This window comes from Sycon ciliatum, chromosome 1 (assembly GCF_964019385.1).
Source record: "Sycon ciliatum chromosome 1, ocSycCili1.1, whole genome shotgun sequence".
Taxonomy (NCBI): Eukaryota; Metazoa; Porifera; class Calcarea; order Leucosolenida; family Sycettidae; genus Sycon; species Sycon ciliatum.
Genome location: NC_088643.1, coordinates 58,122,946 through 58,136,446, shown reverse-complemented (window position 1 = coordinate 58,136,446; position 13,501 = coordinate 58,122,946). Strand labels below are relative to the sequence as shown.

Below are 13,501 nucleotides of genomic sequence, written 5' to 3'. Positions count from 1 at the left end.
TAGTAATGTGGGCAAACATTGACTCTAGACTGAGTCTAATGGCAGCCAACAACAGAACAGATACAGTCTTTTGCATTCGTCTGCCCATGCACATGATGCAGGTAATCATGCTAATACTATTACTAATAGTGCAATGTAATCAAAATGTACAGAGCTAAGGGCAGTAAGGCTTCCGAGAAGTGTGATACATGTAATGTGCGCCATAGCAGTGATAACAACAATGATTATGTCAATGGGTACTTGCAGAAGGGCGTTTTGACTACACATGCAGTGCACTGCATTGCAGAGGCTAGAGCTTACGTCAGCTACATGGCTCACCGTATTCAGGTATTAGGAGCGCATACTTCCCTTTGTTCCCCTTCTTCTTTTGTCTTTTCTGCCTCACACGATCAGATACATAGCTGCTAAGCACCTGTACCAATTACGGAGGGGAACGGTTACAAAGTAGTTGCATCGAAATTAATAGCATGGAATGTCCAGCTGACTGGATCGCGCGCTATTCCCCAGCTCCATCTCCCCCCCCCCCCCCCCGTCCTTGCATTGCATAATAATAATAATAATAATTCGCGGGATTCGCGTTGGCATCGCTTGAATGTTCAGAAACACACAAACTAGCCTTCGCTTCCGCAGGCCACCACTATGCCTATGCCTTGCACACCTTAGTGGCGAATGCAGACCTCACAAGTGAGTCAGGGGAGAGTAGGTGAGTCTCTCAACCAATCGGGCGTGTAACGGCCCATAACCCTGTAAACTGCATCCTTGTTACCCTCACTCCGAGCTGTGAGTACCCAGTTGACCGTGGGTGTCGGCGCAGTTCACCACACATAAAAAGTCTTTACTCACGTAAAAAGTCTTTACACGCTCCCTGCTACCAGCGCGGGTCTCGAACTCGGGACCTCATGATTCGCAGGCAAGCCTGCAAACCAATCGGCCATATGCGTTGGTCTATTGCATTGCATGCGTACCATTATCTAACGTAGTGTTGACTGAACCATACATAATATTATACATCCGGATTCCGTACCAGCGCTCTCAACTGACCACACTCAATCATTCAACTAAGAGATGTACTAGTACCCGAAAACAACAGGGGATTGGAGTAGCTTAGCAGTACTGTCGAAGGCTGAACTGCCAAAGCATTTTCATTCTTCGAGTAGGTCCTAAAGTACGTGCTTAGGCCGAGGACTCCCAAACAACCCTCCTATTTCCAAGAAGGCATTTTGGTTATTGCCAATATGGGATACATGTACGGTCAATGTAAAGCCAAGACCTTTCAAAAGTCATGGGTTGGAATCTGATGTCGTCACCATTCCTTGTATGGTCCTACAGGCCACACTACATCATGCAATAAAGTATACTACCTCCACGAGAAAGCCAAAGCGTTTTAAATTAAAATATTGCTGTATTTGCGTAATGAAGTGCATGCGTTGCCTTCACAAATACGCCAGCCAAATATGCTCAGTGTTACTTGGCTAGGCTAGTGCCACTCGGATACCTACTGTAAATTTGTAAGTGCTGATTTGCACATGATTGTATGAATGATCACACACCTTTCGAGTTTCGTCTGTCGATGGTCAAACTACTACACTTGTAGTACTTGGCTGTTCGGAATCCGGGTACGTATGTGGGTGTTTTCGAAGGTTGTGTGATAGCACCGGAGCTCAAACATAGCACACCCAGTGACTTATTTGATCGAAATCGCCCAACGGTTCTGCTGGCGTAAGAAGTCGCCACAACCAACCACCGTCTAATGACAAGATTTCTGTCAAGATTTCAATATCTTCAAGATTGGACTTTGAACTCGTGATCAAGCCTCGGCTTCTAGTAAAATGGTCTACAATGTATTATTATTGGTGCAAACTTTAGATGGCAGCGTCTGCTCCAGCGACTTGCGATTATTCTTTGTCGGCGCTAGCTAGCGCCAGCGCTCTATCCTTGCTATGCAATCATGGCAGCATTTCTGTTCAATGCCGTAGTATACTACAGTCACGGTGCCATGCGAGTCGCACGAGTCCCTGGTTCAACCACAAGCTGGCCTTATTGATGGCATGTAAAGAGTGATTGCTATCAGGCTTGTTGCTAGTGCTGGCAGATAGTGATGGGATACAATCATACAGTCACTCATGGAGTACTAACTTGAAGGATTGACTACTCAATGGCCCAACATGAATCGTTTGGTTGTCACCGCAGTCCGGCGCCCGGCTAGCGTATCGGTATAAAATGCGCGGATGAAATCGTCAGAGACGCCACAGTGTCAGGAGACGAAGACGAAAGAATAAAGAAGCATCTTTCTCTGAATCTGACTGTCAACTGCTACTCGGATTGGTAACGGTCGTCCAGAAAGAAACCGTTTGAACGATGGTGTTCCCAAGATTGCTTGGCTCATCCTTGTGGGCCCGTGCGTTCATCATGGTATACTGCCTCTACTATCAAGCCACAGTTTGTGGGGTAAGTGCCGCAGAGTGACTGCGTGTACCCGGTAACCGGTAGTAAGTTGTCTCTTTTCACACGTTATGAACAGTATGATAAAGTTGACAATTATTGTTTCGGAAGTTAGTTGGTGGAATTTGTAATTCGGAATAGTCATTGGATGTGTACTGTGAACCAAGTGGAAATTTATAGGCGACAGCGTAAGCAGTGTAAACGAGTGTTCAGTCGCAGAACCCACGCGTATGTGGTGGTGGTGGTGGCGGTGGTGGTGTGTGCGCGTGGGTGTGTGGGTGGGTGTATGTGCGTGTTCCTGTTAACATGTTGTGTGATTTTACCTATCATTATATCACTGCATGTCACTGCATAGGACAGCCTGAGTGACACCTACATGTACATCTACTTGCTACATGTTTGTGTTACACATGCCATGTGCTGGCCATGCATACCTTGTAACAGCATTGTCATGAGACTAGCAGTTTGACAACCGTTTGGCATCCCCTATTTCCGTTGTGCCAGCACGCCTGAGGCACATGAGGATCTACTGGCAAAACGTTCATTTCACAACCACCCCTCATGCTCACTGAACGACACCGTACATACAGTGCTTCCAGTACATACCACATGGGTTTCTCATGTGTGTGTGTGAGTGAGAGTGGCATGGAGGTACTAGGTACTAGTACTTGCAGATGTCATGCTTGAGTCTTGAGAGTTCTATTGCTGGGCAGCCAAGAGGTGGGGGGCCCCCCATCAATCAATCCAAGGAGAAAATGAAGATAGATATAGAATCATGCTGGTACTTAGGGCTGTAAGTAGTATGTCACAGCCTACATGGCCTAGCAGCAGGGTGAGCAATGCTGCAGCCTATTTTGAATGCACTTGAAAGCATAGATTTACATTGGAGTACTGATACACACTTCAAGCAGGGAGAATGAAAGAATGGAGCTCCATCATGTGTTTGTGCGGTAGTAAGTTCATCTTTGACCATGCCCTGAAGCGATGTTCTTTGGTGACACGGCTCCCCGATCAGAATCTATCAGATTTCCCCCTGGATAACCGTTAGATGACAGCGAAAACATCCCTTCTCGAACTTTTTTTAGAAGAAGGCGAATGCTTGGTGCAGGGTGGCCCCTCTTTCTGCTGCATTCTTTGCCAAGCGGAGGCCTAGTTGATCACAGTACGCCCAGAGAGGAGACGACCATCAGAAGATGTCTTGCTTTGAGCGTGAACCGTGGGTCAAAGTTTGAACTTTTCGGATTTCATTGGGATGATGGACTCCTGAAAACTTGGTCCCAAACACATACACACATAAACACACACACACACACACACACACACACATACACACACACCACATACACACATGTACACACACACACATGTACACACACACACACACACGTACACACATGTACACACATCCATAATTATGCTGTCTATAGGAACAGGCCATATCCACATATAATTATGTGGGCGAAGCTCAATATCGTTGTTGATACAAATGAAAAAAAGTAGGGAGCAAAAATGCAGTGACTGCACATGCACAGAGGGCAGTCGGAGTATATAATACCTCGCGTTGTAGAATGGGGACACAACAAAAATTCAAGATCATAATGTTCAGAACTTCATCACACATGCTAGTTTCTTTCCTACCAAAAATATTTCTGGCATGCAAAGTTGTTCAGAACCTAATTGTTTGCTTTGATGACCTGCAATTTGGATTTTCAGACATTTACGTCCGGTTCTCGAAGCACATTCACTACTGTTATTGACACTACAGCGAGCATGGGTGACGATATTGCTGAGGTAAGCATGAATCACGGTTACCGTTATCACAACCGCATGGTTGCTTTCTGAATGTTTTAAATAACCAAACACGTTGAATTCCGTGGCAGATTTCTAGTGTGCTGATTGTTTCCCACGGGGGAGGTGATGTGAAGTGGCGGACTGCTTAAAATTTGTGGGCTCCGTAACCACTCAGAGCACTGTGACCTGTCACCATCCCAGTAGCCAGTCATCTAGTAGCGGCTATGCTTCATGACCAGTCATAACTTGTAGCCTACCAACCAGACACAGAGGTTTGCTTGTATGTCGTGAGCAGCCATTGTTCGCTGAGTCAAGTGCAGTGCAAAATAGATTCTTTAGAATTCACCATTGCCAGCCACCGGCTATGCTAATCTGTTGTTGTGTGCTGTGTTTTACGGATGGAGCACAAACCAGTCTTTTTCTGTGGCTGTTATTCCAGGTCTGTGACGTTATGACTGATCTATCTACTTCAGTGGCTCGTCGGTTCAATGAGTTTGTCTTCGTTCCGTTCAACGATCGTGGCGGCAGACTGACACGTAAGTCGACATCACGCAGTTATATTATGTTGTCCATAGCCTTATTTTTCAATGCCTGATGGTTCAATCTTGATTGAGAAGGAGAATGAACCAGGTCGATTTATGAAAGTGGCGCGCCGCCTGTTGTTGTTTATAGCTGGCCTCTCGGGATGATACAGTTACTCTGCACATTGCCGCATTAGAGGCACAGGTAGATTTGTGAGTTTTAGTAGGGTCAGAAGACAAGACGCCTAAAATATTTATATTGAAAATTTCTGCTATGCTGTCTGATGAAGTGTTTTTCACACGAAACTCGGAGTAACAGCAGAAAGAGACTTGTTTGATTCATTGCTGTGTAATATTTGTATATTGAAAATTTGATATGCACTACTTTAATTCTGCGGCAATTATGTTTTTTTTTGTTTTTACGTATTGTTTACAGCCTACGGCCCTGCACAGCGACTTCCGTCGGCTGATGCACTGCGACAGACCGTGTGCAGCTGGAGAGGCCGGGTGAGCGGAGGTGGAGATTGTCCTGAGCTGTCTCTGAGCGGTCTGTCACTCGCCGTCCAGGAGTCCAGTCCCGACTCTGTCATCATGGTCTTCACAGATGCCAGTGCAAAGGACTTGGACAAACTAGGTGCTGTGCTGTCTGAGATTCGCAGGAAGAGGCTGAAGGTGAGGCATCATTTCCTGCCATAACTCCATGTTCAAATGCGCCTCCCGGAAAATTCCCCGGTAACAGAAAATGGTTGAACCGATTTAAAAGTAGATTGTCTCTTTTTAAATTTCATTTTCTATCCATGCAGTATGTTCCTGATATGTTTATGCAAGCATTCTATATCATCACTTTCAATGGCGGGTGACAGTTTTAATAGTCTGTTGTTGTTGTTGCCGAGTCAGGCACAGCATTGTCCAGGCATGTGTGAATGGTAGAACCGGCGTGCCCAGATGATACAGTGATGGGAAATTCTAAGCAAATATTTGTTGCTTCCCTGTGATCTCCTCCAATGCAGGTGTTCTTCCTGTTGAGTCAAACATGCGGGGATAGTCGAGGTGCAGGCTACAGGGCGTATTACACCTTGTCGGCTACGTCCGGTGGCCAGGTATCCAATCTGCGCGAAGTCAACATCCCTACGCTGCTCAGGTTCATTCTCTCCGGAGAGGGTTCCCTGACCTGTCCTTCCAACTCCCTGGTCCTGGCCCAAAGCTCGCCGACTCAATGGGCCAGAACGTTCACCGTTCCAGCCAACACCGACATTCTCACAGCACAAGTAAGCTGTGAAAGAGGAAGACCCTCCGTGGCATTGCTCTTCAATAATTTTGCTGACACCAACAAAGTATCCACCTCCAATCTGCCCAACGGTGTTCTGTTGACAATCCGAGATCCAGAGAGTGCCATTGGAACTATTCGTGTGGGTCATTCCTCTGCTTGTGCAGTCAGCGTCAACTCGGCTGGATGCGACCAGGCGTTTGCACGTATCTTTGGATTCTCCGCACGTCGTACTGACACAGTGTCCCCAGTACCAACAGGTAAATAATTTCCCTTTTTTCGTACTATAAAACATCGCCACGGGCATGTCACGGTCCTCCCACACCTGCTATCTATGCCTGCAAGTAGGTGGTGACATTTGCAAGTTCGTTAGCTGAGTTCTGTTTTAATCATCAAACACACACTTGTTTCAAAGTGGATTTAGTTCCCACATTCCAGCTCTACTTGGAAGGCTGAGCAATGCCAAGAATACTCTAAGGGACGTTTTATTGATTTGGTTTGGTAGTACTAGTAGTGCTTTTAAGCCTTCTTTCTTGCTTCACACAATCTGCAATGATTGTTTCTGTGTGCCGCTACACAGCCGAGGTGTCTCTACTTCACTTTCAAAGTCAGCCGGGAGTACGAATCACTCGCTTGCGCTTCCTCTCACCCGATGGCCGTGCTTTAAACGAACGGACTCTCAACGCCCAGGTGAGGAATGCTGACGGAACGATCACCCTCGGTAGATATCGACTTCCCGCGGAGACTTTCCGCCTGGAGGTGTCCGGAGTAGATTCACGGAACCGGCCATTTGTGACCGTGTCCACCACTGCCTATGATCCGTCTTTGCTTACAAGTAAGTGCTCAAGGCTATGCATGTCAGTGTCGGCAGGAATGTCCACTATCACAGTCTAGTATTCTGAAGTAACCGTTTGCACAGCCGGCTCCTGATAAAACGAACACCATTGTGCAGGAGAATTTGATCTATATAGCGGAAGTTCTTTATAACCGAAATGCACCCACGCCATGCATGCAACACAAATCCTGACTGGCATGTGGCCCATGACAGCATGATTAGACATACCAGTAGTTTACATGCGGCCCTCCGAGATATGGTTCGTTATAAACGAAAACTGTTCGCTATAAAGGGTCCATTTTGTACAGGTTCGAACAGGGACATTGACTCTATAATTATCACAAAATTCGCTATTATGTAATTTCGTTATAAGTGGAGTATACTGTGTGTGTGTGTGTGTGTGTGTGTGTGTGTGTGTGTGTGTGTATATGTGTGTGTGTGTGTGCGTGTGTGTGTGTGTGTGTGTGTGTGTGTGTCGCCCATTCTTGTGGTCGTGCACATGCATGCGAGTATTCTGTTGGTTGTGTCCTGTTTTCCCGCTCGGCACCTTGCCATGGCTATATAGTATACACACAGCAGTTACAGGCTCTGTCCAAAAAGTGTTTTGAACCAGGATGCATATCTCTATCATTGCATTTCCTTGATTGCAGGCCCCTCTGTCATCACGGACGTGCCAGCCGCCAATCGCTTCACGGCAGTACGCTGCTCTGAGGTGACCGTGAGGTGCTCAGTGAGCCTGGATGGCGCTGAAGTGCCCGTCACCTGGGCCAAAGACGGCAGGAGCATCTCGGCCGACGAGCGGCTGAACATCGGCGGCACGCGCGGGGAGGTGCTGACGTTCAAGACGGTGGTGCGCAGCGACAGCGGTGTGTATACATGCTACCCGGCCACTGCGTCCGGAACCAGAGTATCGGCTTCACTGCACATGGCCGTGCAAGGTGAGTACTGTATCCTGCACATCAGCTCACTGCTCCGTGGTCGTAGGAGTCAGTGTTTTCTGTGACACAGTTCGAATTTTTCAATTTTCTTATTATTACTATGATAACAGCTCTCAGGCAACGACAAGAAATGATGCGTAATGGGAGCATAGTGATGGTTATGTTTGTAGCCCTCCGCCAACCTAGGGTCTAGACATCATGCGGACATCAAACGCACCAAGATACAGAAGTAACGTGAACGAATGTTAGATGAGCAGAGAGTTCATTAGAAGGAGGGTCCGGGAAGGAGAGTATTGTCAAGATTAAAAATGAAGCGTGTAGCTGATGTATGTGTGTGCATGTGTGTTTACACACCGCAATTCACAAGTCATGTGTAATATTGTGTATTGTCATGAATGTGCATGGTCTTGCATACGAGCATGACCGTGTGTGAGTGTTTCTATGCAAGTGACTGCTTGTGGTGACGGGGCATTCTCTGACCTGCTTACAGACAACCCCAGCATCACGGAGGAGGACTGTAATGTCTGCACAACACTGGTCTGCCCTGATTCGCCAGTCACCGCCTGGTACCACAACAGCACTCGACTGACCTCTAACCCAGTTTACATGTTTGAAGGTCCCAGCACGTTGAAATCATGCCGTCGACCCTTGGCTGATCGAGCAGGCCAGTACACGTGCGTGACTGCGCGCGGAAGATGGGCGTTCACGGTGTCCTCAACCTTCCAGACGTCCATTGGCACGCTTTCGGAATCGTCATCCCGACGTGGTATGTGTGTGAGCACGGGTGTGCATGCAAGTGTGTGTGTGAATGTTAAATTATTTGCACTGGCACCCCATGCAAAGTTGCCAGAGAAGAATGCACAGGTTCCGAGTACTCGTTTTAAATTTGTCGTTTGACAACTTGGCATGCTTTTAAAAGAATCGTTGCAGGTTTTAAAATTTTAAAAGTGCTGATATGGTGTGGGAGAACGCTACCCATAACGTGTCCCTGGCAATGCTCATCCTCCGTGATAATGGAATATTCTTTGCTGTTGTTTCCTTTAGAAACTGTGTTGGGCGGCTGTGAAGTTTTCGACAGTACGGAGAATGGTGCCGTGGCATACGCTGCCCAGGGTAAGTGATGACATAATCTGCCCAGGGTGAGCGATGACATAATTTGCCCAGGGCATAAATGATGACATAATCTGCCCAGGGTGAGTGATGGCATAATCTTCCCGGGGTAAATGATGATAATCTGTGGAAGACTTTTAAGTTAATGAACCATGTTGATTCCCTGCCATGATGTGTATCAAGCCCAGTTGCTTTCCCTACCTCTTGTACCATAATAGTACACTCCACTCCTGTAAGTTCTCCTCTGAATGTGCTTACTGTTGCCGGTTTTCAGGCCGTGGTACACGTGCAGAGTTCTCTTGCCAGCCTGGCTACACTCTATCAGGACGTGCACGATCAGACTGTGTCTCGGGTACTTGGTCATCAGCAACCCCACCAGTGTGTCTTGTGACGCTCACTGCTCCACCAGCCACCACACCACCTCCAGCACCGAGTACTGTGGTGGGAGGTTGCGAGTACTTGCCAGCCATTGACAATGCCAGAGTGCGCTACACGACAGGTATGGCCAGCAAAATAAATTCTTTTGGCGTTAAATGTCTTCAGTTCTCTGATTTTCTCCGTGCAAAGTCTATGGAATTCAGCATATGCAAGTCTATAGTTATCTTGAGAATACTTTACGTGTGTGTGTGTGCGTGAGTGCATGTGGATGGGTGCGTGCATAATACAAAATCTAGCATTGCACTATCAATGGCTGACTATCTCCATATTCTCTCTCTCTCTTTTCTCTCTCTCTCTCTCTCTCTCTCTCTCTATCTATCTATCTATCTATCTATCTATCTATCTATCTCCGTGCAGTGGATTGCACAACTCGTGCCGCAATCATCTGCAGCCATGGTTACACAGTGGGTGGCCAGGCTCGCAATGTCATACACTGTGTGGCTGGATCATGGACCGCCAGCGCTGGTAGGTGTGTTGCTCTGCCAGCGCCAACACTACCACCGCCACCGCCCACAACATCCGCACCAGACTGTGGTAAGTGAACAGTTCTCTTTCTTGCAACATATTGTTCAAAGAACTGCACAAGAAGCTTTCTGCAATGCTCTGCATTCAAGCCCTCCATTTTCACAAATGAAGCCTTTTCAATACTCTCTTTGGTGTACGTAAGTTCCTATGGCAGTGTGGAAACTAAAGTAACTTTGTCCAGAATTTTACCAGAAGGTCTAAAGGTCAAAGTTCGACCTTTTGAACTCAGTTGAAAATCTTAGTACTGTGGCACCGCGTTAATTGGTCCATGTAGCATGTAGCATGTAGCATGTAGCATGTAGCATGTAGCATGTAGCATGTAGCATGTAGCGTGTAGCATGTAGCGTGTAGCATGTAGCATGTAGCATGTAGCATGTAGCATGTAGCATGTAGCATGTAGCATGTAGCGCGTACTGTACCTCGTTGTTGGTGTAACTGTTATTGTCAACTTACTCAGCACCGACATTACCCCGGCAGAGGCGTCAAGAGATATTTCAGGGTGGTCGGTCAGCCATTGAAGGCGTCCCTCAGAGGCCATTCTCTCATATAGCTTTTTCTTTTCTTTTCGAAATACAGATTGAAAATTCAATTCACGGACGAAAGGTGTTGCTGTAGATGCCATAGAGAGACCGTAGCATGTCTGATGTCTCTGCTTCCATAACACATCAATGTCTATTGCATTAGAACTGTACCTGTCAACATACACTTATTAACGTGCGTGGATCTCTTCGGCTTCTGAGAGGATCATACCTAGGCTGTGTGAGGGCCACGGGATATCCCCGTGGGCTGATGCTTTCCGTCATGCCAGGCATGGTTTTGTATGCATGTCGAATGCGTCAACGTTGACGCATTCAAGTATGGGGCTGCCGGTAAAGGGTTAAGAGGACAACTTGTGCATGTGTGTGCGTGTTTGTGTGTGCGTGTGCGCATGTGTTTGCTTGCGTGCGTGTCTGTGTGTGTGTGTGTGTGTGTGTGTGTGTGTGTGTGTGTGTGTGTGTGTGTGTGTGTGTGTGTGTGTGTGTGTGTGTGGGCGTGCACACACCCGTGGGTGGATGTTTGTGTGTTCATTGTACATGTATGCGTTGATATTTACGATGTTCCATTCCGCTTCAGACGGTCCACTTCGAGCAGCCCAGGCGCTGGCCCAGACTCTCCAGCGTACGATCGTCGCTATGCAGCAGCAAATCGTTGCTCTGAGGAGCACAGTCCTCGCAAAGGACAAGGAGATTAGTGACCTCACAGATCAAGTGGAAACCCATCAGCTGACCATTACCGGACTGCGAACCACCATCGGTGAACAGGTGAACGCGCTGTCAGCGCTCACAACCATTCAAACGGAGAATGATCGCCTCAAGGAGCAGGCGGCAACGGCACGCCTCACTGTCCAGCAACTGACTGGCCAAGGTGACACGCTGAGAGCAACTGTAACAGCAGAACAGGAGAAAGTCAAGGGTGAGTTATCCAGTGCAAGGGCCCCAGTGCCGGTGATTATCAGAGCATTCAAGGACAGGGGAGGGGGGGGGGGGGGAGGGTCAAAGACCACACATATGCAGAAGGAAGTCTAGTTTTTTTTTCAATTTATAGAGTTCTTGGGAGAGGGAAAGCCCACGTCCAAGAGTGGCAATCCGTGAATTGAGTTAGGAGATGCCATGAGTTATTAAGGAAAGTACCCCGTAAGGAGACCATAGGTCAGTGGGGACCGCCCTAGAGAAATAGGAATAAAAATAAATAAAAAAGTCAAATGACTAAGATCAGACGACTTTAGTCAGAATACTGGCGTTGCAACTAGGTCCCTTTCTTCCAAGTCTATGTCAAGCCCAGGATTCATAATTATACGGACAGCTAACTGAATCATGCAGCCCAGCATCCCTGGCATGACAAGTCGGTTGAGCACCCCATAGAGTCAGCAATACATGTGTGTGTGTATGTGTGTGTGTGTGTGTGTGTGTGTGTGTGTGTGTGTGTGTGTGTGTGTGTGTGTGTGTGTGTGTAAATGGGCATTACAGTAGGTAGACTCCATGTCTATTTGTATCCACAGACCCAAGTGGGTACATAGCTCAATTACATCATGAAAGGGAATGATAATGACCGATATACATTTACTTTCGAAGTATTTTGGATGACCCCAATGAGCCACTTAAACTGGTACAGAACACACTTCTTGAAGTACTTCGAAGTAGAATGGTGATTTGCTTGATTGGGTAATGTGCACTTCTGTGTATTGTGCTTGTGATGCATCGTGAAAAGAAAGGAAACCGCACGAAAAAGAAGATGATTGATTGCACATGTGCCTGATCCATGCGAAAGAATGCACTGAAGGAAAACACAGCCGCAAACTACTACTTATGGTACTTAGTAGAAACTACCGTAAAGTCTTGTATAAAAGCCGCTGCTTCTATGACTTTCTTGGTGAAATTTTGCAGGCTTCTATTATGAGACAGGTTTCTATACAAGACAGGTATTTCTATGTATGTCAACACTAAAACCAGGCTTATGTGTGATTTGATGGGCCCAAAATTGCGGCTTCTATTCGAGGGCGGCTTCTATTCAAGTGCGGCTTTTATACAAGACTTTACGGTATGATAAACTCTCATCTGAATTCCTGGAAGTATCGGCCCATGCTTATTCATGCTCCACACACACAGTTAGACAAGTAATAGAATGATTCCATAAAAGGATGAACAGTGCCATCTGTGAATCTTGCCTATGGTTTGTTCATGTTTTTTTTGCGGTGATTGCAGACTGCCAGGCCAAGCTCAGTGTTATTCAGGGAGTGCTGGGAACATGCCCAGCGCCATGATCAGCAATGACAGCCACTCGCAGCCTGATCGGGCAGCACAGTCATGCATGTCATGAGTGGTCTTAGCTCGACATTGCAGCACTTGAACTTAGCCCATAGACCTCCTCGGCTGGCTTGCACAAGCTCACACATGATCTCTGCAATCACCAGCTATCACCATTCATAATTATCACTCAGTGCCTCCCGTCCTGCATGCCACAATCTGCCATGCAGGAATAAGAGTTTTGATGGCCTGCTTACAGTCAGAAGATATTCAGTTAGGTGTTCCATCCACCGTGTGGTCCATAGAAATCAATAATTCCTCACTTGTTTAGGGAAAGTCCCTCAGTTTACTTGCATGAAGATGTTCAGTGTCTAGATGTAGTCCGGTTGCTTAGTATGCACTTGTTGATCCGTCCAGCTTCACAGTTATATTTGCTGATTGCCGAATTGCATCATATTCAATGCACCCACTGATCCTGGCACTCCCATTCCAGCTCGCCGCAAGCTCTCCTTCTGGTCATGATAACAATTATAAGTTTGCCAAGTGGCTCATAAGTCTAATTTTGCTTTGCATCTATGCTTCCCAGTGGTTCGTGCACAGGCTATAATGTGTATACCACGCACAGACCCTGGAAAGTGGAATGGCCGCTGACATAGCATCATCATTATCTCGTGAACAGACAGATGTCATGTAATCGTGGTATTTGGCATTCAGACACCGTGAGGAATGTGCACGATAAAGTGCATTTTGTAAGTGGGAATCACTGTCGCCTGCTTCACCACGTATGCGCATATTGATCTGCATGCATGATTGTGCGTTGATTGTGCGTTGGGTAATCATATCATGGTACA

General features: G+C 46.9%; 1 protein-coding gene across 2 annotated transcripts; it reads left to right on the top strand.

Annotated features, from left to right (window-relative positions):
- Positions 1-2,242: 2,242 nt before the first annotated feature.
- Positions 2,243-13,363, top strand: LOC135804564 (hemicentin-1-like). 2 transcript variants are annotated; one of them, XM_065318455.1, is made up of 13 exons: positions 2,243-2,448; positions 4,156-4,233; positions 4,673-4,769; positions 5,191-5,426; positions 5,765-6,281; positions 6,602-6,856; positions 7,507-7,794; positions 8,285-8,560; positions 8,839-8,907; positions 9,179-9,403; positions 9,700-9,801; positions 9,834-9,876; positions 10,981-11,130. In XM_065318455.1, coding segments are annotated over exons 1-13 (2,277 nt in total). In that variant the 5' UTR covers positions 2,243-2,358; the 3' UTR covers positions 10,982-11,130. The 2 variants fall into 2 exon arrangements, with proteins under 2 accessions (XP_065174527.1, XP_065174526.1); XM_065318454.1 differs by adding an exon at positions 12,609-13,363 and having other exon boundaries at positions 2,244-2,448; positions 9,700-9,876; positions 10,981-11,319.
- The last annotated feature ends 138 nt before the right edge of the window (positions 13,364-13,501 follow it).